We start from the raw sequence: 27447 nt of genomic DNA, 5'->3' as shown, positions 1-27447 counted from the left end.
AATATTATAATGAACCCTCATATAACCACTACTCTGCTTCAAAAGTTATCAACTTTTTTCCAATTTTGTTCTGTTACTCTCTTAAAATACCAGCCCCCTACACACACATTTTCTCCTAGAGTATTTTAAAGTAAATCCCAGAATTCTATCATTTCAACAGTAATAATCCAGTATGTATCTCTAAAGGATAAGTAAATTTAAGAGCTATGATTTCTCCTCTTCTCCACTTTGACCAAGCTATTCATTTGTTAAATGAATTGGGTCATCTATCCTGGAAGATTTCCCACATTCTCTGTTTTGGCTGATTGCATCTTCATGGTGTCATTTCACATATTCCTTTACAGACACACATCCACACCATGATTCCTGATAGTTATTACAATCAGTGGCTTGATTAGATCTCAGTTTAATTCTTTGGTAAGAATAGTTTAAAGGTGGTTCTATATATTTGCTATTGCAATATAACAGGAGGCACAGAATGACTGCCATATTCTAAAGAATATTAAGACTGATCACTTCAGTTGAGTACTGTCAGCCTGATCCATTCATTCATTATAAAACCTTTCCTCAAGTGTTTTAGCAGCCATGCTGATTGTTGCTAGAACCATTATTTCCTTAGGGATTATGAAATGGTGAATTTTCTAATGATATCATTCCTTCTGCATTTCATGGCTAGAATTCTTCTATAGAGGAAGGACTTTCCGTCATCAACTATTATCTTGAAATACAGTTCATAAAGTAAAGTCAGGATAAATACTTGACTATTTTTCATTATTTATCGAGGTATATAATAATGAGTTGGTGACCTAGCAACCTCCATCAACTGTTGGGATATTATCATTACAAATTCATAAATTTTTATATATTTGATATGTTTCTGTCTGCATATATTTATTCTTTTTTAATTAGGTAAACATGCTCCATTGTCTCCAGCAATTAATGTTACGAAAGTGTCTGATGGTAAAATCTTTCCTTTGTAGGTAACCTGCCTCTGAAATTCAGAAGTACTAGCAGCATATGTCTAGTTTGGGTATCATTCTATTCATCTTGCCTGGTACTTGTGAGTTCTTTTAATCTAAGGACTCAAGCCTCTTTGATAAATTATTTTCCTCATCTCTTCTCATCTTTACACCTCCTTTAATAAATGTAGTAAATTTCTTAACTATAGCGTTTATTTTTGCTCTCTCTCCCATAGTTTTAATTTCTTCATTTTTCACCTTGAATTCTACAGAGAATTTTTTAAGTTTGTTTTCTTATTCATTAATTTGATGTTCTACAATAAACTATCAGCTATATATAATCTAAAAAATTTTTAATTGTGTCTTTTCATATCTAACAGCTCTTTCCTATTCCCAAATTATTACTTTCACCATTTTGGGGTAAAAATTTCAAACCTACAGAAAAGCTGGAAATATAGTACAATAAAAAGCCATATATTCTTTTTTTTTTTAATATTTTATTTATTTATTTGACAGACAGAGATCACAAGTAGGCAGAGAGGCAGGCAGAGAGAGAGAGAAAGGAGGAAGCAGGCTCCCTGATGAGCAGAGAGCCCGATGTGGGGCTCAATCCCAGGACCCTGGGATCATGACCTGAGCCGAAGGCAGAGGCTTTAACCCATTGAGCCACCCAGGTGCCCCAAAAGCCATATATTCTTTATTTTTTGGTGACTACTTGTTGATTTCATTTATTAATGGAATGGCCAATTGAATGATACTAAAAATACTAATAAAAAACTAATATTAAGTTTTAAGAAAAACTTCTGTTTTTGTGGTAAGTTTGTTTTACAGGAGGTCATTTGTTCTGATGATTGAGATTAGTCCCACTTTTTCACCAAGTTTTTGCACAAAATTAAAGGAGGCTCTCATAGTTTCAGGTTCATGCATGACATGGAGAGCGAGTATCTCCTTAATAATAAGGCACCTCCTTAATAATAAGGCACCTACTGCCAACATTTAAGGAGACACTAACTCTTGAGTTGAACAAGTGCCAAGTTTGCACTTACACAAACTCAAGAGTTAATGGCTTCTTAATTTTACATCCTAGTTGCCTCTTTTGCTTCACCCAGGTCCTACCCTGCTGTGCACTCTGTTGTGGTTCTTTTCATTCTCTGTTTTTGTCTCTTTCTTATTATTAAGCCTATCCAGTACCTGCAGTTGAGAAGGGCTCTGTCATAGTTTGCATGAATCTGTTCAAACACCATAGATATGTTGTTCTTCTTCATGCAGTAAAAAGGGTAAGTAACTGGTGCTTCCTTCACATTTTTCAACAATGTACCATAAAGTGATCCTGCCAATTTACATCAATAACACTCACTTTACCATCTGTTGCTAACTGTGTAGACTCTACAGAGCATTTAGCAAATCAGCCAAATTTGTTAATCATCCTTTATCATCAAAGTACACACATAATTTATTTACCTTATTCAGATTCTTTTTCTATATGGGAACACTTTTGTCTCCATAAGGAAAAAAATGTCAATTCAAGTCTCACTTGGAAAACTGTGACGCATACTTTAATTCAGTTACTACAGAATATACTGATATAAAAGAATAACCTCTCAAAATCACATTTAATTATTATACAAAATTTGTTTCAAAAGTCAGGCATTCTAATCATGGTTTGTTCATTTGTTTTTATTTTTATTTTTTTTTAAGATTTATTTATTTGAAAGAGAAAGAGAGAGAATGGGGTCAGGGGAGAGAAATAATCTACAGGCAGACTCCCTGCTGAGTGTGGGGAGCCCAACGCAGGGCTCAATCCCAGGACCCCCAAGATCATGAGCTGAGCTGAAAGCAAGGGCTGGCCACTTAACCAGCCGAGCCACTCAGGCACCCCATCCACTTGTTTTCAAACAGAAGTTAGCATTTTTATCTTTCCCATTAAATACAGTCAGAAAAATCAGGAGGCAAATTCTTAGAGATGTTCTCGATTCTATGGTTGCTCATTTTTCCACTTTTCAAAGACCTTTAAGTGGGTTACAGTTACTGCACATTTGTCTGTCAAATCTGCCTTATTTGTGCACCATGGCTTGGACTAGAGTGAGACAAGGCGGTGCCTTAGAGCACAAGATTCAAGGACGCATTCACTCTTAGGGTGGTACCGATGTAAAATCTGCCCTTTCTCCAACAGGAGACAAGTGCCAACTTAAATTTTGTGTCATATAAGCCTCTCTTGCTTCACTCTGGTCCAGGCCCAGCAGTACCTATATCCAAATATATTTTAGAACTGATATTGCAGGTGCCAAAAAAAGAGGAATGTTTCTCAGTATCCTCACCAGTAATTTTATGCTCTGAAAATTACCGTATCTATTCAGACATCATTATATAAATGTAGTGAGCTGATTTTGAAGGAAATACTATTTAACTTTTGCTAATTTGAGTTTCTTGTTTGTTTGTCTGTGGGTTTGTTTTTGTTTTTGCATTCTATTGTAGTACTTACTGTTCCTAGACTTCTTCATGCGCAGTTGCAAAATATTCTGATGATTTTCCTTTGAAGCCCATGATTGGTTTGCAAATGTCATTTAAAAATAACTGTTTCAAGCAGTTATTATTCAGATATTCTCATAGAACAGATACCAAGATTTGGGCTCATTTGCATCTCCACTATAAAACTCACATTTTAATAGCTTTCTACAGTACAGCCTGCCAACTGTTCCCTAATATTTATTCTACTCTTCCTTCTTAGTTCTAGAGCTCTTGATTTTTAACTGGGTAATATAACTGCCCAGTAATAAAGGTTTATTTTCTAATGTCCCTTGCTAGAGGTAGGTGTGAGTGCTTTTTGTCTTTTTCTTGTTTACTGGAATGGGGCACATGGGCTGTGGCTCAAAGATGGCTGTCTTGGAAATCTGTGCCAAGGATGCAGGGTCAGCAAAACAGGAGACTGGGACCCTAATGCCTTTGTGAGGTTACAGTATTGGCAATGAACGTTCAACATTTTCAAAGACAGAAATAAATTTTTCTTTTATTTAAACTGGCATTTGAGGAGTGACTGGCTGGCTCATCAGTGGAGCATGTAACTTCTGATATCAGGGTTCTGAGTTCAAGCTCCACGTTAGGTGATGAGATTGCTTAAAAATAAAATCATAAAACAAAAAAACCCAAACACTAAAAAAAAAAAAAAAAAACCTAGCATTTAAGGCTTTCTATTGCCCACAGATAATTCCAATTCCAACTGAAATCCCATTAACCAGAGATTCATATGATTAAAAGGATCTTAAAAAACAACAATTCTGGAAGGCTCCACATATTAAGAAAAAACTGTTGATTCAGTGTAATTTTTTCTTAACCTTTAGCTAAAATCAGTCATCCTGAAAGAAGTATAGCTTTGCAGGGGGAGATAGTGAATTCCAAAACATAAACTATGTTTCAGGGAGAAAACAGGCTGGACAAAACTATTGTTTAAAAGGTAAAGGCAGGGCGCCTGGGTGGCTCAGTGGGTTAAGCTGCTGCCTTCGGCTCAGGTCATGATCTCAGGGTCCTGGGATCGAGTCCTGCATCGGGCTCTCTGCTCAGCAGGGAGCCTGCTTCCCTCTCTCTCTCTCTGTGACTGCCTCTCTCTCCATCTACTTGTGATCTCTCTCTGTCAAATAAATAAATAAAATCTTTAAAAAAATAAAAAAATAAAAAATAAAAGGTAAAGGCAGGGCGCCTGGGTGGCTCAGTGGGTTAAGCCACTGCCTTCGGCTCAGGTAATGATCTCAGGGTCCTGGGATCAAGTCCCGCATCGGGCTCTCTGCTCAGCAGGGAGCCTGCTTCCTCCTCTCTCTCTCTCTCTCTCTCTCTCTCTGCCTGCCTCTCTGCCTGCTTGTGATCTCTCTCTGTCAAATAAATAAATAAAATCTTTAAAAAAAAATAAAATAAAAAAAAATAAAATAAAAGGTAAAGGCAGATTGAAGACATTCCAGAGAGAGAAGCAGATAAAATCGTCACTGATTCCTGAGGCCCAGTTGTATTCTCTGCCTAGGGTTCTATACAATCTCCTTGAGTCTTTATAACAAGTTATCCTTTTGCTTAAGTTAAACAAATTTTTTTTCAACCAAATGGCTTGTTTTTAATAGATATAACCAAGAGTACTAACCAATAGAATATAAGAGTGTGCCATTTAGTCAGTGTTATTGAGGAACATCTTGCCTTGGTTAAGATATTCAAGTAAGCAGCATCAGGAAAATACAAATCAAAACCACAATGAGATACCTCCTTACACCAGTCAGAATGGCTAAAATTAACAAGTCAGGAAATAACAGATGTTGGCAAGGATGCGGAGAAAAGGGAACCCTCCTACACTGTTGGTGGGAATGCAAGCTGGTGCAAACACTCTGGAAAACAGCATGGAGGTTCCTCAAAAAGTTGAAAAGAGAGCTACCCTATGACCCAGCAACTGCACTACTGGGTATTTACCCTAAAGATACAAACGCAGTGATCCAAAGGGGTACGTGCACCCGAATGTTTATAGCAGCAATGTCCACAATAGCCAAACTATGGAAAGAACCTAGATGTCCATCAACAGATGAATGGATAAAGAAGATGTGGTATATATATATACAATGGAATACTATGCAGCCATCAAAAGAAATGAAATCTTGCCATTTGTAATGACGTGGATGGAACTAGAGGGTATTATGCTTAGCGAAATAAGTCAGTAGGAGAAAGACAACTATCATATGATCTCCCTGATATGAGGAAGTGGAGATACAATGTGGGGAGCTTGGGGGGTAGGAAAAGAATAAATGAAAGAAGTTGGGATCGGGAGGGAGACAAACCATAAGAGACTCTTAATCTCACAAGACAAATTGAGGGTTGCTGGGGGCAGGGGGGTCAGGAGAGGGTGATGGGGTTATGGACATTGGGGAGGGTATGTGCTATGGTGAGTGCTGTGAAGTGTGTAAACCTGGCGATTCACAGACCTGTACCCCTGGGGCTAAAAATACATTATATGTTTATAAAAAATTTTAAATTAAAAAAAAAAGGATATTCAAGTAAGTAAAAAATTTATAGGCAACTTACCCACCCCCTGGATCCCACTGTCACTGAATGCAGTTTGACATTTTATTTTACAAAATAACTGTGTATTTATCACTGCATTCAATTAAATTCTGATGTGTGCTTTTTATTATTTTTCTTGGAAAGTTTGAGACATTTTCAATGTACATATGAGGATATTAACATTTCAATTTGGGGCTCATTGTTTTTTGGCATTAATGGCCTGTCGGCATCATTCTATAGTTTTGTACAGATAGAAATGAAGTAAGAAACTTTCTAGGAGGTCTTTTTGTGCAAAAGCTGAAAAGGGTGTTTGCCTTATGGTTTGAATTTGTTGCTAGGACCACTCAAAGGAATTGCTGTATGTCATTTTAACTTTGGTTCACCCTGGGCTTCTCACAGTTACTGCAATCTGTACTCAAGTTCAAAAACACACAAGGGTAAAGCATAGGACTTCGCCAGAACTTTCTAGAAAGAAGTAACAATAAAGTGGAGGCCTGAGTTATATGGGGTTTTCACTTTCAGAAATGGAACAATTGGATAGTAGTATCATTGTCAACCATTGGAGCTTCACCAATCAGTATCTTTGAGGGAGCCCTTCTCCACTTGACCAGGCTTATATCCTCATCTAATGTGCAGTGGAGCTCTTCTCTATGCTATCACAAAAATGTAAGTTTATTTTAATTCTTTCTTGTCATTGATAGTTGGCTATTCATATATTCTGATTTTTATGGAACTGGGTACATAATATTTAGTAATATACTTTAGCAGATACATTCACCAACAATGTTATGTTCCTAAACCTGCTCTCATAATTTGAATTGCATTTTATACTATGCTGCATGAATTGTATCTAGGAATTCAGAGTTATATATTTATTAACTTACAGTCACAGTTAGTAAATGATGGTCAGTCACCACTGAGCCTAACTTATCACTTTATTTTATTGGATGGTTGTATATATTTAATGTCAGGTTACTTCTCTCCACACTGGCCTTTTTTCCTAAGCTGTCTTTAAAAATACTATGGTTTTGGGGTGTCTGGGTGGCTGAGTCAATTAAGCATCTACCTTTGGTGCAGGGTCACAGATTCCTGGGATTAAGCCCTAAATAAGGCTCCCTGCTCAGTGGGGAGCCTGCTTCTCCCTCTCCCTCTACCCCTCCCCCTGCTCGTGCTCTCTCTCAAATAAATAAAATCTTTTTAAAAAGTATTGTGATTTTATCACTTTACAAGTACAGAAATCAGAGGTCTGAAGTGTGGAGTTTACATAGATTTACGACACTGAAGAATCTTTAGCTGCCTTCGGGGTACTTTGAATTTTATTTGCAATATAAGTACATGCTTATTATCACTTTGTTTGTTTAAATTCTGAACTTAGTTCTTTTTCATAAAATAAGTAGTTTCAGGTGACAGGTGGGGAAATTAATCATCTGCCTGAGCACATGTCATTTTATGACAATGAATGCTCTTCGGCTTCTGCAGTCAAGTTATCACTGAGTGCAGCCTGGCATTTTGTTACATCAAACAATTGGGGTGTGATATCCTTTTATTATTCGACTAAAATGTGAACCTGGCTTTTCCCAAAAGCTTTATTTGAACTATTATCTCCTTTCAATTTACAAATAAGGAAAACAGCTGACCAGAAGCATATCATAAAAGCATTAAAACTCTTTTAATAATTTTAATGGAAATGTTTTGATGTTAAAGACACCTTCCTGCTTCCCTAAACAGAATATGGTATACAATACAAAATAAGACTTTTTCATATTGACTCAAGGTTACCAACATGGTCAGTTATTTTACTCAGCTTTAATACTGCAAAGTTTTCAGGAACTACTAGGAAATAGATACGTATTTAAATATACATACATACATAACACATGCATATTGAATACACCCATACTACTGCACTTTCTCAGCTGTCATTTATCATTTTTATTAGTCAGTATGCAACTGATTCTAATATTCCTTATCTCATACATAGTTATGTCATCAGTATTTTCCTTTTTTTTTTTTTGATTTGGCAATGGTCCATTTTTTAAAAATAAAATCTCACATGAATTCCAACATACAAACTGAATGAATATGGATTTCTGCTGTGGAAGTGGAACAGGGAGCCAGTGTCCTGCTGCTGAGCCTCTATACCTGGTCTTCAGAGTAGAACACTGAGGTATCTGATGAAACCCCAGGCTACCATCAAACAATTTGATACCACTAGTCAAACCTAAGAGTGACTTCCTCTATTCTGAAGCATAAACTTTTTTAGAAAATATTATCTTGTACCTTGTACAGAAGGCAACAACAATAAAAACATCCATGATCTCATTACTCAGTAACTTCAATTAGTATAACAAATAAAAATGGAAGTAAAAGATAAGTAAGGGTCCCAAGTTCAAATAATACAGAGTATGGGTTTTAGACTCAAAGGACCTGATTTTTTTTAATGCAGGCATTGTCACTACTAGCTTTATCATTTTGAGCAAGTTACTTAACTAAGGTTCAATTTCTCATATATTAAAAAGAAGATAATGGTATGTATTTCTCAGGCTGTTCTATGGATCAAATGCATACAATAGGCACTATTAAATTCCTTTTCATTCCCCTAGAAAGAGATTAGGATTTCTTGATTAGCTTCAGACTCCTGATGGAGTATAGGAGAGGATGTGGCAGGGAGTAGACAATGGAGTAGAGATTTGGGAGACAAGGGATACGTTTAGGAATTCTTGTGCCCTAATTACTGTCTTTTTTTTTTTTCTTTTCCCCCTTTCATGGGTATAGGAATTGGCCATCTCCTTTGCTTTAATTTCTACCATTTGCTCCTTTCATTTAGAGTGGTAATCCCACTTCCACCTTTCCCTCGTCAATTAGAAGATGAAATTTATCCTGGTTTCTCCTCCTAGAGTTACAGGGTTAAAAAATACCTGATTATAAAAACAAACACCTGAAGATTGACTTCCAGAATAGCAGAGTAAAAACCGCAGGGAACTTACTCTCTCTCTAAAACAATGAAAATACAGGCAAACAGACAATTTCTGGGTCTGACATTTAACAAAAACCAAAGAATGAACTGAAAAATCCAAAAGAAATTACTGAACTTCAGTTCCCTTGAGAAAAAACAGCAACCCAGGTACCTGAGGTAGAGTATAGCCCAGATATCACACAGTTAACGAAAATGCCAGTTCCAATCCTCTGTCTACTGGCTAAAGGACCTGTGATCTTTACTTCATCCCACTGAGTTGAAGTTCACCTTATTTTCCCCTTAACTACCTGTGAGAATTAAATAACATAATATGAACAAAACACCATGAATTGATGGGAAAAAGTTACTTACCTAAAAAAACCCAACATTTCTACCTTAAACACACAAGATATCATACTATTTGCAAACAAATCATGTAAAAGCTTTAGAGTTGTTCCAACAACGTGTCTTACCTTTTCATGTAATTATTATGCATTAAAACTTCTAAAAATAGTGACAATAAGGCCAAAATTTTAACTTGACATAAATCAAAATGACAATATTGAAATTGCTCAATAAAGTATTTCTCCACCCTGGGCCTCAATCTTTCCAGTACATTTCTCAAAGGAGGATTTCTATTCATTCCTCTATATCAGTCAAGCTGTCCCTCACACCAGACTGCTTTAGAGTATCCTTTCTTTATAGCACCATCCCTATAATTATAATGTCTTTCTTCCTCTATTTCAAAACAGCATTTAAAAAATCTTAACTCAAACTATCCAGTCATACTCTTCTATAAATTTACAGGCTCCCAAACATATACGCAGTATTGCAGTAAAAGGGATTTATTTGGATTTTACTTTCAAATCATCAAAGATAGCAAACAATGACTTTTTAAAATTCAAATTAAATTGCATGGAAAAAAAAAGATAAATATAATATATGTTTTTACTAAGAATAAACTCCTACCTTAGGAGAAGTGGAGAGATCTCTTCCTGCAGAAATAACGGTGTATTCATTTACTCCTCCTGTCTTTGGTGAGATGGCTGGTGGGGCTGGAGCTTTTCTTTTCACTCTCCTTTCAGTTTCTAGTTCTTGAACTGGAGTTACCAAATTATTTGGAGAAAGAGTTGGTTTAGGTTCATAAAAAGGATTAGATCTAAATGAAAGAAGAAGTATTGTTAAATGTTACTCTAAAAATAGTTCATTCCTAACTAAAATAATAAAAAAATAAAAATTTATAAAACTATAAAATACTGAAAATGATAAGGAGAAACCCAAACTAGTGATAACCTACAATTTGGAAACAACCACTATTAATCTATTTTTTATGAATCATTAACAATAAAATTTTTCCCTTTAAAAAAGTATTTTTAAATTTTTTTCATACATGGTCACACTTGGCTCTATTGTATATAGAGCCTTAGAAAAATGTTTATAGTAATAGTAAATCCCATATACTCCCCATACCCAAGGTAAAGGAAGTAAGATATGGAAACATTGATTTGCTTTTTTATGCTCCCCACATCAAACATTCTTTTTTTTCCTTGCACTTCATCCCTTCTCATTAGTATGAAATGCATTTAGAAGTTCACTCAGCAAGGCTGTATTAATAGTAAATTCTCCCAGGCATTGAAAATGTCTTTTTGTCACACTTAAATGATAATTCAGCTAGGTAGAAAATTCTAGTTGTAAGTTAATTCATCTCAGCACTCTGATGATAGTAGCCCACTGTCAGCCTAGTATTGTTCTTTTAGAAGTCATCTTTTATCTTTGGTTGATGTTAGGATCTTCTTTCTTCTTCTGGTTTTGAGTAATTTTACTATGATATGTCTAGGTGTGGATTTCTTTTAATTTATCCTGTTTCAGGCTCCTTATATCTCCTAAGTCTGAAGATGTAGGTTTCATTAGTTCTGAAAAATTATCAACCATTATCTCTTTGATAGCCTCTTCTCTATTTTCTCTGTTCTCTTCTTTAGAAAATCTTATCAGATGTATGTTGAATTATCTCTCTCCTTCATATGTTTACAAATTTTCATTTCTCCCACATTATATTCTGGATAATTCCTCATATCTATGATCCAGTTAACTACCTCTCTCTTCATCTGTGTCTAATTTAATGTTTAATTCTCCAGAATTTTTAATTCTGATAAGCATTTTTCTTCATGTGGCTACATATAGAATACCTCAGGTATAGAGATCTGAGTCATTAATCATTTAAACATATTTACTTCAGAGTCTCTATCTGATAAATCTATTATTTTAAGTTTCTGCATGGACAATCCTAGTGTTTCTTGTCTCCTGACTCTTTCTCTTAGTAGTATACTGTTTCCTTGTATGATTTGTAATTCTAGATTTCGAGTTCAGGGCTTAATCTGAGGAAATCCTGCATAGTCTAAGCTGGGAGTGTCTCCTTTCAATGCTTATGTTTCTTTTTGCCAAGTGCTTCAGGAGCCATTTTTCTTTTTTCTTGGCTTGGAGGATCCCAGGCCACCCTACCACTAAAATGCCAAATCCATGGAGGATTTGGGTGGGCCTATGTGCTTATAACGTTTCTGGGAAGACTTTTTTTTTTTTCTCTCTACCTACAGTCTAAGCCCAGGCAAAAAACCCTTCCTTGTTAACTCCTTTTATGAATAGATGACTTTTTTTTGCATTAGTTATCCGTAGAAGTCATCCGTAGACACAAGTATCTGGTATATGTGATGATTATTCTTCCTATAAACTGTTATCCTGGTTTTTATTCGTTAGTTTGTTACATTTTTCCCCCAGCACCAACACCTAGAATTGTATATGTAAAGAATAAAATTTCTGAGTCCACAAGGCTAAGAACCAGCTGACCCAAATACAGTGATTATTCCAAGGGAATTCCACCTAGTCATATAAGGTCTGTACTGGTAATGACCCTCTGTTTTAATTACAAATGCTCTTTTAACTACAGCAGTTATCAGACTCACTAAGAACCAATACCAATTATGTACACCTTTAACTAAGAATTTACATGTGGACAGTCAAAGCATGAGACTGGGTACCAAGTAGATATGGATCAGAGATGGGAAATATATCATAATTGTGATGTCATTCTTATGCTGTACTCATGGCAGCAATGAGTGTCATGGGATTGTTTCCACTGAGCTAGGGTACAGTCACAGAATCTCTCTCAACTCTGCTCAAGGTAGTTGCTTTTAACTGAATGCGGTTGGCATTTACAAAAAACGTATTTCCTGTTCTTCCTCTTCTTATGTCTCTGCATTCAAGAGAATAAGAATAGGAAACTGCACTTGAAAATTTGTTTTTCAGATGAAATATTCTTGCCTAGTAAGTGATCAAGACATACTTGAAGTATTCACATCCCATGTTTACAACTGGAGAAGAACTTGGGGATATCAAAATAAGGAACAATGTTAAAATAACTAGGTATTCAAAAAAAGCTGAGTATTCTCTCTGAAAAGAGACATGAAAGGTATCACATCTAGCCTAGAATGGAGGGCTTACCAATTACATTATTAATTAAGATTAATGAAGTGTTTATACTGTGCTAGGCACTATTTTAAGTATTTCATATGTAATAACCCATTTAATCCCTACAAGTTTGTTTCTTGGGCTGATTAAACTGAGAGCCTCATACAGCTATTTTTCAAACTCTAAAAGTAGTTTGAAGTGAGCGCCTGGGTGGCTCAGTTGGTTAAGCGACTGCCTTCAGCTCAAGTCATGATCCCAGAGTCCTGGGATCGAGTCCCACATTAGGCTCCCTTCTCCGTGGAGAGTCTGCTTCTCCCTCTGACTTTCTCCCCTCTCATGCTCTCTTTCACTGTCTCTCTCTCAAATAAATAAATAAAATTAAAAAAAAAAAAGTAGTTTGAAGGGAGGTAAATGTAAAGAAAGAAGATGAAAACAACATTTTCTTTTAAAAACTCCAAAACTTAAAAGAGAGAAAAATCTTTTTCCCCCTAAACTTACTATTTGCCAACTAATGTTAAATATTTCAGAACTAGGGGCACCTGGGTGGCTCCATTGGTTAAGCGACTGCCTTCAGCCTAGGTCATGATCCCAAGATCCTGGGATGGACCATGGCATGGGGCTCCCTGCTCAGTGGGAGGCCCGCTTTTCCCTCTTCCTCTGCCACTGCTCTGCCTACTTGTCCTCTCTATCTCTGTCAAATGAATAAATAAAATCTTTAAAAACGATAAAAAAAGTTTCAGAATTAAACATACCCGTTTCAATCTAACTCAATTAATTAATTAGGTGATATTCTAAAAAACTCTTCTTGGTTAGGTCTGTCTAGAATAAACTACCATAACAGTTTGTAAGATGGTAGCTGCCACAATAATCATTATTATTTTGTTATGTAAATATGGCTAGTCTTAAGACAACTTAAGTAGTGTTAGAGGACATTTATATTGCAAAAGGATTTGTGCTTCAAAGCCTTCAAAGAAAACTGACAAAATCCCTTAAAACAGGTATGATTCGGTACACTCTATTTAACTTACAATACTCAGTTGTATGTAATTTTTATAAAAACATATCTAGTATGTATACAAAAGTAACTAGATATTATCGTTCTTCTTCCTATTTCTGCCTGCTTCAAACCACTTGGGTCTCCCTCTAATCACTTGAATATTAGTATTCCTGTCAAAAGAAGGTAAATGCAAGTAAAAAGGAAGCTCATAATCAGCTGATTTCCAAAGCTGGATCATAAGACTCATATTACTAGAAACATAATCAAAACAGACATTTTCTTGAAACAATTAGAGCTATGTTTCTCAATCTGTTTTATACTATAAGATGTAGTAAAAATGATCTTGGTATGTCATGTTATCATAAAAACATTGGAAGTTGCTGGAAAAATCAGGGTACCAGGGACTCCAGCTGCCTTGGACCATGCCTCACCGCCAGAAAGACTAAAGGAATGAGTGAATGAGTATCTCTGCATGCCTACAATCTACTGGTGAGAAAACAGTGTGCTAGGCACCACCACTTGCTAGGTACTAAGTAAGAGTAAGACAAGCTTCTACTACTAAGTGCTTTGAATGACCCTCCCCTATGGATCAGAGATTTCTAACAAAAACTGAATTTAAAAACAAAAAACAAAAACAAAAATGAATTTCCTACTTTTTTTTTTTTTTAAAGATTTTATTTATTTGACAGAGACACAGTGAGAGAGGGAACACAGGCAGGATGAGTGGGAGAGGGAGAAGCAGACTCCTTGCTGAGCAGGGAGCCCGATGCTGGCTGAAGGCAGATGCTTAATGACTGAGCCACCCACGTGCCCCTGAATTTCCTACTCTTAAAGAATAACCAGGATATAATCATATTTATATGAAGTGTCCAGAATACTCAAATCCATTTGGACAAAAAGGAGATTAATGGTTTTAGGAGGCAGGGGAAGGGAGGAATCGAAACTGACCACTAACAGGTAAAGGATTTATTTTTGGGGTGACAAAAATGCTCTGGAATTAGATTGTGGTGATGGCTGCACAACACAGTGAATTAGCTAAGAACCAGTGAAGTGTACACTTTAAATACAGAGTTTTATGTTTTGTGAAGTATATCTTAATAAAAAAAGGTGCTATTAAAAAAGTGACTAGTATCCACTGTGCTATAAAAAAGTGAATATATATGAAATATATGGTTATGAACATGCTCCCTTCTCTATAAAATAAATTATGTAATTACTGATCAACACATTTTAAAAAATATATAATATTTTTAGTAAAGAAAAGCTACTTAAGCAACTAGCATAATTTCCACATTCTGTTGATTATCTATGATTTGAATAACCTATTCCAGGGCTTCCTATATCACTTTGAATAAGTAAAGATTATTTTTATCCTCAAGTATCCATATACTTGAGTAGTAGATTAGTTAATCACTAACTCACTGTGAACTAAAAATTCACCATTTACATTAAGTGGAAAACTGGACAGAATAATTTTAAGTGACATTATTCATTGCTTAGAAAACAATTCATCTGGGGCGCCTGGGTGGTTCAGTGGGTTAAAGCCTCTCCCTTTTGCTCGGGTCATAATCCCAGGGTCCTAAGATCAAGCCCTGCATCTGGGCTCTCTGCTCAGCAGGGAGCCTGCTTCCTCTCTTTCTGCCTGCCTCTGCCTGCCTCTCTGCTTGTCATCTCTGTCAAATAAATAAGTAAGATCTTAAAAAAAAAAAAAGACAAGAATTCATCCAAGAAAAAGAATTACAGAAAGAAAAACTATAAGTTGATTAGAAATAGGATTGACATACTGAAAAAATAATAAAATGCGAAGCAAGGGTACAGTGAAATCTGTAGTTTTTTCCTCTCACTCTGAAACTTTACATTTCTTTGAAAAAACCACATTTCTTAAATGAGTGTGTAGAGTCTCTGAATAAAATTCAAAGACAACTTTTCTTTGGAAATGGACATACAACCATACCAGAAATAATTTTATGCTGGAAGAGTTATTTCATAAATGTCTTGAAAAAATATTATTGCTTTCTCAGTTTTTATTTTTGCTACATAAACTAATGGCTGAACTAACTCCCAAACACAAGAAACTGAGAAAACCCCTGTGGTTGCTAAGCACACAGGACACATGCTACTTGCACTGAAGGGTATTTACTTTCTCTTAGTGCTGATGGATATACTGAGGTTCTGAAGGTTGCTTTACACATCAAAGTACTCAGCACTATTCATTTGTGATAGTTTTATGTCAGAGGATGCAGGAAGAGTTTGGTAATGGAAGATGAGTAATACAGGCTTTTCACTCGATGAAAGGTCATAAGTTTATTATTAAAGTAAGAGGGGTTTGAAGTGGCGGGGGGGTGGGAGGTTGGGGTACCAGGTGGTGGGTATTATAGAGGGCACAGCTTGCATGGAGCACTGGGTGTGGTGAGAAAATAATGAATACTGTTTTTCTGAAAATAAATAAATTGGGAAAAAAAAAAAAAAAAAAAAAAAGAAATACTAAAAAAAAAAAAAAAAAAAAAATAAAGTAAGAACAAATTTTGGAAGATTTCTGCTAATGTAATTGGACCTACAGACTTTTGGACAAAAAAGGCGGAGAAATAGAGTTCTCCCTGAACTCTCACATTAGCTGATGAGCAATCTTCAGAATATGTATGTAGATTCCTACTTAAAAAAAAAAGCTAAAGTGTTTATAGGTTCCCTCTGGTAATCTCAGATGATTGAGCAATTTAGAATGTTCTTTATTCATGGGAAACTTGTAAAGACTGTGACTTTCATGTGGAAAAAAAGAATGGTCAAAAGGAAACACCCAGTGATTCTGATTTTAGTTTTTATTAAGGCATTTTAAAAGTTTAAGCAAACATTAGATGTCTCTTTAATTTGTTAATAGGAGAGAGCAGGGTGTGTGTGTGTATGTTGTGTAATACTCATGCATCTTGGAATGACTGAATGCTTGTACTTAAAGTTTATATTTACATTCAAATACTCTAGGTGTGTGGCTATTACTCAGCACCTACACCACCCATGAGAAATTTTATTTTGATCACACATTAGCTATTTCAAAGAAAACAGATATAACTTTAGCAGTTGAGTTGAGTTGAGCTAACTTTTTCAACCCCTATAGTTATTAATCAGTATTGAAATCTAAACCTAGGTTTGGAATCAGCTGATCACTACCATGTATTTCCATGTACTTATAGAAAGTGAGAACTTTTTTAAGTTTTATTAAAATATAACTAGGCCCATGGAAGCCTGTAGCATATGTGAGAGTCACAGGCCATGTGGTGTAAAATGGAAAAAGCTTGAGAAATGCAGTTCCAAAGCAACAGAAAACAAGTCAACTACTTCATTCTTCCAAGCAAGTCTTTCAAATACTTGAATTTGGTTATTGTAGTTTTCTAAAATAATCTCTATGTCCCTATGCCCTCAATCACTGCTCTTTTGATGTGGTTTCTGGACATTTTGATGACTCTGTTGCTCTATTCTTTTAATGCTCTGAATCATCAATGCCCCTTGTAAAGAGTAGCACCCAGAAGTAAAATAGTGCTCAAAGCAAGAGCTGACCAATGCACAGGAAAGAAATGGCATTTCTTTCTTAACACCAAGCAATTGCATACAGGAGCCTTTTTTTAAAATTCCCTCTCAGTCTATAATATCCCCATTATTTTGAAAGATTTTCCTATTAAACTGTATTTTTAAAGGAATAACTATTTTTCACAAGATCTAAATAATCTTCATATACTAAAATTCACTTATTTCTGAGAAAAACAAAGACCCATATAGCCTTACTACAAGTAAACATATAATTACTATTCTATTAATTCCATCATCACTTGTGTCATTTCTGCGTCCATACCTAATGACTGAGTTTCCTCCTCATGATGGGTCAGGTTTTCCTGCTTCTTTATATGCCTGATAGATTTTTGACTGGTTGTTGGACACTGTCAATTTTACGTTTTGGGTGCTGGATTTTTTGGTATTCCTTTTGGTATCTCTGGTATATCTGCATGACGTGCAGATAAGTTACTTGGAAGTATTCTGATTCTTTGAGCCTTGCTCTTTTTTTTTTTTTTTTTTTAAGATTTTATTTATTTACTTGACAGAGAGAGATCACAAGTAGGCAGAGAGGCAGGCAGAGAGAAAGAGAGAGAGAGAGAGAGAGGAAAGCAGGCTCTCCACTCAGCAGAGAGCCCGATGCGGGACTCGATCCCAGGACCCTGGGATCATGACCTGAGCCGAAGGCAGCGGCTTAACCCACTGAGCCACCCAGGCGCCCCTGAGCCTTGCTCTTAAGCTCTGTTAGGCAAGCCCAGAACAGCCTTTAGTGCAGGGCTAATCTCACCACATTTTTGAGACACTCTGATGAGGACCTGACTTGATGTCCCATGTGTAAGGAACCACTTGGAAACAAACTATTCTTGGTCCTGGGTGAACTCCAGGGATGTTTCTGTGAGATTCTTTGTCCTTAATAATTTCTTCATATGTATGCTCTCATCAATACTCAGCTAAAGTCTCAGGGGGAACCTTCTACAGATCTCTGAAACTCAGGTTCTGAGTAGCTCTCTCTTCTCAGATACTCTGTCCACAATTCTATTCTATTCTCCTTAGTACCCCCAAAGTCCAAACTGTCTTCTCAATCCATGGAGATTACTAGGACTTTTAGGCTCTTCTTCCCTGAACTAGAGTTGGAAATTCTCTCCTAAATAAAGCTTGGAGAAGCACAGGGCTCACTTTTGTTTTTGTTCTCTCAGAAATCACTGTCCTGTGTTATTTGCATACAATATCTGAAAGCCATTTTTTCATATATTTCATTCAGCTTTTTAGTTTTTAAGACAAGAAGCTATATCCAGCCTATTACTTCATCTATTACTTCCACCTCCAGCTAGAGGTAGAAGTTTTGTTGTTGCTGTTTAACACACTCAGGGCCACAGTCTGCAGCCACACAGGCTGTGGACTGTGTAACTCCAGAATACCATATGCACATACCCTTCTCCTATCTTCACCCTAAATTTGAGTAAAATGGCAGCCCTAAACATACTGACTTTTTACTATGAGCTTATAACAATAACACTCATATTTCGGTAAGAATAATAACTCAAATGAAGGCAATTCCTAATTTATAATTGCTATGGTCTTGTCTGGCATTTGACAAGTGTTCTCATCAAAACGGTATCATAAATGATGATTTGGTTCCCACAAGAGAACCTAACATTATTGAAGTGTAATGCCTACAGTAACTGATTAAAAACACTTAAGCACCATTTATGATGTGGTTTTTGTGAGAAGACACAATTGGAATTCTAACTAGAGATTTCAATAACATATTCCGTCGTTAATTTAGGGTGCACATACATTCACATGGAAGAGGATGGAAGAATAAGCATCAAAATCATAAAAATTCAGATGGATATGAGATAGATACTAACTTGTAAACTGGGTATTAACGCTGAGACAGAACTCTTTTTACCAGTGTAAAACTATTATAGAAGCATCTCTTTAAACAAAGAGACTGACTTATGATGATTGCAGAATAAAAAGTACTTACTCATCCAACTCTTCTTCTTCTGTTTTAGAGCTATCAGCATAGAGGTACTTGCTCATGTCCACAGGTCTTACATTTTTTCTTTTTGTAGACTGAGGAGGAGAGTCCTTTATAGTTACAAAAGTTTCTGGCTCATCGAATGGGTTCAAATACTGTGGAGTTTGTATCTCTTTAAAGGGATTATAGCTATTACTATAAAAAGATTCCTCTGATTTTTTAGGTGATGCTGTTTCAGTGATGGGTTCTATAAAACAATAGCAAAAAATGAATTAAAAAAATACTATCTCATATTTTCTTATATTCTTAGTGTTTAAAAAATAATCTTTAATTAATACTCAGTGAGGCTGAAAGAGTCAAAACAACAATACATTTTAGAGGGGCTAAGTTCAGAAGATGTGTTACCTAAGATCTTTGTCTACTTCTCCAGGAATGCTGCTCCCTCAAACGGTATCTTTGAACAGGCTATTTTTTTTAATTTAATTTAATTCTATTTTATTTTATTTACAGGGGGAGAGGGGGAGGAGGCATGGAGAGAGGGAGACAGAGAATCTTTTTTTTTTTTAGCTTTAAAATTATATTTTATTTTACATTATTTTTTTAAATTTTTTTCACCAAATTATTATGGATTTTATTTTTTTTAATTAAAAAAATTTTTTTAAAAACATATAATGTATTATTAGCCCCAGGGGTACAGGTCTGTGAATTGCCAGGTTTACACACTTCACAGCACTCACCATAGCACATACCCTCCCCAATGTCCATAACCCTACCAGCCTCTCCCTACCCACCTCCCCCTGGCCACCCTCAGTTTGTTTTGTAACATTAAAAGTCTCTTTTGGTTTGTCTCCCTCCCGATCCCATCTTGTTTCATTTATTCTTTTCCTACCCCCCTAATACCCTCGCCCGTTGCATCTCCACTTCCTCATATCAGGGAGATCATATGATAGTTGAGACAGAGAATCTTTTATAAGATTTTATTTATTTATTTGACAGAGAGAAATCACAAGTAGACAGAGAGGCAGACAGAGAGAGAGAGAGAGGGAAGCAGGCTCCCTGCTGAGCAGAGAGCCCGATGCGGGACTCAATCCCAGGACCCTGAGATCATGACCTGAGCCGAAGGCAGCGGCTTAACCCACTGAGCCACCCAGGCACCCGAGACAGAGAATCTTAAGTAGGCTTTGCACCCAGCATGGAGCCCAACATGGGCTTGATCTCACAACCCTCAAATCATGACCTGAGCCAAAATCAAGAGTCAGACACTTAACCAACTGAGCCACCTAGGCGCCCCTAAAATGGCATCTTCGGAATATCCTTGGAGTCTTTAATATTATTAGCATTACAGTATCTAATATTTGAAATTTTAACCTTCCTAGAGGACAATTCTATTATTATTTTATTTGCCTGTACTAGTTTGCCATCTTAAACTGATATAAAATACATTTGTTTTTAAGAACATAAAGTGGGGCGCCTGGGTGGCTCAGTGGGTTAAGCCGCTGCCTTCGGCTCAGGTCATGATCTCAGGGTCCTGGGATCGAGTCCCGCATCAGGCTCTCTGCTCAGCAGGGGCATGCTTCCCTTCCCCTCTCTCTGCCTGCCTCTCTGCCTACTGTGATCTCTCTCTGTCAAATAAATACACAAAATCTTTAAAAAAAAAAGAACATAAAGTGGATTAAATTTTGAAGTTGGTTTTGGTAGCTACAGAAGCAGAGACCACTCAGGGAACTAAAAATTCACTCTGGATATCAAATATATACCCACGTATCACTGAATTCGTTTCGCAAAGCCTTCCAAGAGTAGGTTTCTGTATACTACAAGACTTTAAAATTTAGAGCTTTTAATGAGATGGGTTGATTTTTTCAAAATAACTTTGATCCAATAAGTACTCTATTTAGTAATGTAAAGGACTAACATAAGAATTCTCATGTAGAAAGTGCTACATTAAAGTCATATTGATAAGTTGATAGATATGTTATACCAAATTTTTCTAAATTTTACTATTTTAAATTTCATTTTGAAAACCAAGGTACCCTTAAAAATAAAATTCTGACTCCCAGCACAAAAAGAACTACAATAGCATCATGTTCTCCAACAATACTTATGAAGTGCCTAGTACCAGCCTTTTTCTTATGTGTCTTAATATTTTATTTTTTAATGTGTGTTAATGTTTTAAAACAAAACTAGAATTTATAATAAAACTGTCCAATATTTGGTCACAGATTCTGCTGATAAAAACAATGTTTTCCCCAGACTGGAGAAGTTTAAGAAAGCTAACAATCAAAGGGTAGTTTAAAAGTTTATGCCATGCAATTCTGACAAAATACTCCAGAAGGCAAAAAACTGATTACTGAAATTCTCAAGAAAAATAACTATTTCATAAGTGACTTCAAACAATTTAATCCAATTATTATACAAATTTCATGACTGACATATTTATGACTTTTATATTTTAAAGTCAAGCTCCTTTTACTTATATGGTAGATATTATCCCAGAAAACTTATTTTGTCTTTATATTGGATCAAAACCTCTGAATTGAAATTCTATACACCTTAGAAAAGCGATTAAAAAGTGTGAAAGAGAATTCATAAAATCATAATAAATACTGAAATGAATTTAAATAAATCTTAAATTTTAAATTTAAATTTAAATCTAGACTACTGTAGAGAAGAGACACAGTAACTAACTTTTTTAACACCAGGATAATATTCAAACTTAACACTTCATTTAGATTCTTTATAGTAATGTAAACAAGGCATTTTCTTTTCTTTATAGGGGAAAAGAGGCTGGAAAATTTTTGCCTATTCAATTTTTATTAAGAAATATCAAGTCTCAAATGCTTGAGAAACTGACAAAACTGGTCAGCAGAAATGAATTTTATTTTTACTTTCAGGAAAAGGATTGCAAAAATTGACCCAAGCAGATTCATCAGTTACAAAACCAAAAGCAAGATAGTATTCAAACTATAGAGCACAGCTTGAAGATGACAGAAATGGCAACAAAGGAGGGTTTAAAATGAGATTATTTTATATAAAAGCTAACAAACACATTTAACAACTTTCTAAAAGGGTCACTGAAGCACAGAATGTCATGAATGTAAGAGAAGAATTGAAGCTATAAAAGCAAATAAAAGAACCACCTAAACAACTCAACAAATTATTTTTTCCTCAAATGCTTTTGTTACTTGAGGATGCAGATTTTCATCAATAAAAATTAAAAAACTATTTCTAAAAAACAATCATTCTTCTATTAGAAAATACTTAGACCAAAGACTCTAAGAAGAGTATATTTAAAGAAAATATTGATTGTCACTTTTTTTTTTTTAGCTCTATAGGCATGGTTAAAGATTCTGAATCAGGTTGACTAAACTCGCCTAAATAGAAATGCTGTATTACATCTTACCTGCTACTCCTTTCTATACCTCAGAAAACAGAGCCATATATATATATTTTAAACTATTTTTATTTCACTTTGAAATGAAAAGCTCAAATACTGATATCTCAAAATATTTTGGTAATATTTTGAAAACTCAGAAAACTCAGATGGATGTAGTATACAATCGAGAAGAAGCCATATGGTCAAAAGACAATAATTCGGAATCTTAGCTCCAACTCCACTTCCATTTACCTAAAGTTTTTGCTCAAATCAGCAAATTCCTCTGGACCTCCACTTCCTAATCTATGAAAAGAGGCAGCTGAAGTAGATTACTTCTAAGATTTATTACAACCATTGACATTTAAAATTCATTCTTAATATATACCGCTCACAACAACAAAAAAATCTCATTAAATTAAATTTATGAATTTAGAATCTGGTAAGAAGAAAGAAAGTAAAGGATGAGAAGGAGAAATGGATTACAAAATGATATTGCTCCAAGAAGAGTAAATCTTGAAGTTAAAACCACATTTTTACCATGACAGGTAGTAACAAAATTCTTCAAAGCTCATGAGGATTTCATAAGAGCAGTCTAAAAGATGTACACACTGGTTAATCATTCTTGCATTTACTTCGAAAAAATTTTAATTAAACAGAGGTCTCACTTCTTCAACAGTTATTATCTAGGCTTTAAGAGTTCAAAACTACTTGAAAAGAAAAATGACTCAGGAAAAAAAAATTCTGTGGATGTATTCCACACAAGTATGTTGTATATATGATTCCAGGAGTGTTCAATCTTTTTTTTTGCTCCATGCTATTTACATGCACAACTTACTCTTAACTACCTACTATAATTCTCAGCCCAAGACATGGAGTGGGGGTGGGGGAGTTCACTGGACTCTGCAGGAAAGGGCATAGGCACTGAGAGAGGGAGAAGCCATCCCACAACCCCAATATTAGCATGTGTCACAACTTGACCTTACTTGACAGACTAATCTAATGAGACTTTACTATATGCCAGCTAATTGAAACACTGTCATCTCTAACATTAGAGCTTTACCATCTAACTTGCCCAAACTGTTAGAGTATTTAAAAATAACCCCCATGTAGAAGGTGGGTAGAGAGGAAGGGTGAAATAGATGCTGAGGATTCAGATTACACTTATCATGATGAGCACTGAGTAATGAATAGAATTGCTGAATCACTGTTCGGTACACCTGAAACCAATGTAACGCTGCATGTTAATTATACTGGAATGAAAAAAAATAAACCCCATGTAAATGTTTATGTAAAGGTTTCTTTTTTCTTTATTCAATGGAAGCTACCCAGATTTGTTAATCAACTGCATTGAATACAATATCATCATAAACAAAAATTATTTTGAATCTTTAAAAAAAACTCTTCCTACATTACAATTCAAGATTATACTTGATTGAATTCAAGATTCAATACAAGACTGAACTTGGTTTTATAAAGACTTTTAAAAGTACAGAAAAAAACTCGTTACCTTCTGAGTCAGGATCTCCAAATGGGTTTAATTCTGTTACATCAGGATCACCAAATGGATTTAAAGTCACAGTGGCCAAGTCCTTTTCTGCCTCATCCAAAAAGTTCAGTTTGTTGATAAGCTCTGAAAGTAAACGTTATGTGTTAGTTCACTATGACTGTAGTTAAATATAATTCCTGATCATTCAAAAAATATTTCAAATTGTAAAAATTCACACTAATAATACCTGCAAATAATAAGACATAGCATTTTACCTATGGCAGAATGCCATTCATGTATTTTGTAACATACCAACATTTTCAAATAAAACAAAACAAATATATGCATATTAATTTGAAAATTATATCAGATAATGAACTAGAGAAACTTTCATCAGCCTAATTTAATCGAATAAAGTGCTGATTCTTAGAAGAATATCCTTCAGTTCTAAATATGAATAATTCAATGGGTTTATTATAAGCAAATATTTTAAAGACAGTATGGTTATAATACATAAGCTAGCTGAAGAAATATGTCATGTTATATAATCAATTATTATCTTAAAGATGTTTCTAAATCACTGCCTATCAAGGATACTGTTATAAGGCTTTGCTAAACATGGTAAGTATTGTTGTTGTCTGTTGGTACGCTACAAATTACCAAAGAAAACATTTAAGGAAAAGCACAAAGACAAAACTGACGGCTAATAAATACAGACAGAAGTCAAGAGGTAGCAGGTCACAGTAAATACAGGCAATCAGAAGCAGAAAGAAAGGAAGAAGCTCTTAGACCTTCAGAGGAACTGGCTGATTTAGCTGAAGGCATATTTGCTTGCTTTATGCAGTCATCTTGATCTTCATCTAAGCTGCTCAGAGCATTCAATTGGTTTACAATTTCTGTAAACAGAAGCCAGTCGAGACAAATGTAAGGTAAGGTCCTTTAATTAAAGAGCCATAGAAGCATGCTGTTACTCAAAAAGACAAAGAGAGGGGATGTTTGGTTAATCAGGAGAATACACTCAGAGGATGTTATTTTGATGGACTATAGCAGATGTATTTAACGGAAAGTGACGTTGTACTCTTATTTTAAAATAGAAAATATTTTGTTAAATTTATATTATTAATATAACATCTATATTAATAAACACAAAACAAAGATAATAACTCAAGAGGCTGATATTGGCTTTAGCAACTTCATGTTGTATTTATAAAACAGTGGTTTAAATGCATGTTAGAACAATTAAAAATGTCCGTTGATAATTACAGAAAAAAAGTATTATTTGTTTCATATTATAAACATAAGCTAAGGTTTTAAGAGTTTATCTGCATGAATCATGAACAGAAAAACACTTGTTCATGTTCTAGAATTTTAAAAATCAGCACATAATAAGAAGAGCAGACAACAGCTACTATTTTCTACAGCAATTGTTCTTTTATAGGAACTCTTGAGTATTAGCTTTAGGAAATCTTACAATTTAGCCAATAAGAAACAAAAAGTTAGATAAAAAAATATTAAAACAAAATAGAATTCATTTTGTGCATAAGTAGAATTTTTTATCATGAGTCATATATATTTTGGACAACTCAATATGTGTAATTACCATTCACTGAGTGAAAATTAACTGGAAAAAATAACAAAAGCCTAGTAGGGTATCCTAGTTAATCCTTGCTGTTTCCAAAGTTACAACCTGGGAATAGCTTAGGTATTAGGACAAATCAAACAGGTTGAGATTATTCAGTGGGAAAGAAAAAAAATAGTTAAAAATAGAAAAGAGTTGTAAATTCAGCTTTAAAAATTGTGTTAACACTATAAATCTAAGTACACATTCTAAATTTCATTTAAACAAATCACAGAATACACAGTTGTAATAAGTTTGTCTTCATCCATTCATTTGTTGTTGAATAAATATTTATCACTCTGTGCCAAGTATTATCCTTGGGACATAAAGATGAAAAAAAACATACATGGCACTGTCCTCCTGGAATTTGTATTGTATAAAAATACATTTTAATATTGAAACAGGCTTAGTAAATGACTATTGGAGCATTAGATGGTCAGAAATACTAGTGTTATTTTACAGATCTTTGAGCTAAATATATACACAAATGTGATAAACTTATTCAATTTTTCTGTCTTGATGAGAAATACATTTTGCGTGAATAAAACTGCTTGAGATGGTCACATAAACCACAGAACGTAAGGAGTAAATTCTTTTAACATGAGTCATATGTTGACTTCTTTGAGTGATTTTGAATAGTAAGAGTTGGATAGTCAGACTTTATAAAATTTTTTTTTTCATTTTATTCTGCCAATGGTTTTAAACCCCACTCTCACTCAACTAGTAAACTCCTCATTAAGATAGAGCTCATCCATAAACTAGATCCTTTACCTCTTACAGATAGTTATAACTTGGTAATTTTTAAGGAAATACGGATAGAGGATCAGTGTTAAGTGGTTACCAGAGCATGACTGACTTTTTTCATTTAATACTAGTTACATATTATTTAAAATTTGCAAATGATTCTTAACTTTGGAAGCATGAAAAAAGAAATATTAACAACAGCAGCTAAACTTTCCATTCCTCCTAGAACTTCCGCTTCTAGACCTTTCATTCATATTAACAAAGTGAAAGGTAATTCTGTTTAGCTATATCAATACTTTCTCTCTTTGGCATGCAAATAAATGTTAATTCAAATCATAATAAGAGGCAACCTCCAAAGAAATTCATTTACCTATTTAATAAATATTTATCAAAAACTTGTTATATATCTTTGGTAATACCTGCCTCATTGCTTTATATTTTTGTGGGATAGGTAAGTGAAGCATTATACATTATATGATAAATATTATGATTGAGATATGCATTACAGGCCATGTGAAACTGAAAAGAGGCAGATAGCTCATTCTAAGGTCAGGAAGGCCTTCTGAACTTATTTAAATTTGAGCTAATCCAAGACATTATTATTATTATTATTATAAAAGAAGAAATGGAGAGCATTCTACAGGACAAAAGGGAGATAAATGAGAACAAATCACATCTGAAGAACTGCAAGTTGTATGGGGTTTAAGATGTCAGAGGTGGAAAACAGAATGAGATGAGGTTCACAAATGTCCTATTCTAAGATTATTGTGGTTAAGCCAAACAATGTGATCTTTTACTCTGAGAACTATGGGAATCCACTGAAAAATCAAAATGTATATTTTAGAAACATCACTCCAGCAGCAACAATGGTGGCGGCATTTGGAAAAAAACCAGGACAGGAAGGAAGAAGATGAGTAGTTCAGCAACACCACTCCAAGAAAAGAGGCAACCAATAAATATTTGCTAATTAAAGAATAAATTAAGAATATAGATTTGGCAGTTAATTTTATGTGAGGGATAGGGAAAGGAATCTAGGACAAGTGCCAGCTCTCTACCTTGGATGACTATGTGGATAGTATTCTATTACTGTGATGGGGGCTATTCAGTTCAGAACATACCAAGCTACAGGTGCCTGTGGAACTTTCAGGGAAATAATTCAACTGGCAGATACAGATATTGGTCTGAAACCCAAAATAATTTTGTTATGTATTTCTCCCTTTAAAAAAGCACTTTTCAGGGCACCTGGGTAGCTCAGTCGGTTAAGTGTCTGACTCGATTTGGGCTAAGGTCATGATCTCAG

General features: G+C 34.9%; 1 protein-coding gene across 7 annotated transcripts in view; it reads right to left on the bottom strand.

Annotated features, from left to right (window-relative positions):
• EHBP1 (EH domain binding protein 1) overlaps window positions 1–27447 on the bottom strand; it is a 442694-nt gene that overhangs the window by 163889 nt on the left and 251358 nt on the right. For 4 of the 7 annotated variants that reach the window (XM_044264063.1, XM_044264061.1, XM_044264066.1 and 1 more), the window contains 4 exons: window positions 24577–24681; window positions 23807–23929; window positions 18933–19173; window positions 9913–10102 (listed from right to left, as the gene is read on the bottom strand). In XM_044264063.1, the coding sequence (XP_044119998.1) occupies window positions 9913–10102; window positions 18933–19173; window positions 23807–23929; window positions 24577–24681 (659 nt within the window). The remainder of the gene's footprint in view (window positions 1–9912; window positions 10103–18932; window positions 19174–23806; window positions 23930–24576; window positions 24682–27447) is intronic. The other 3 variants (XM_044264065.1, XM_044264067.1, XM_044264068.1) reach the window with 1 other exon arrangement.

Source organism: Neovison vison, chromosome 8 (assembly GCF_020171115.1).
Source record: "Neovison vison isolate M4711 chromosome 8, ASM_NN_V1, whole genome shotgun sequence".
In the NCBI taxonomy this organism is placed as follows: Eukaryota; Metazoa; Chordata; class Mammalia; order Carnivora; family Mustelidae; genus Neogale; species Neogale vison.
Note: the sequence above shows the minus strand (reverse complement) of the source record. Positions and strands in the feature narration are given on the sequence as shown.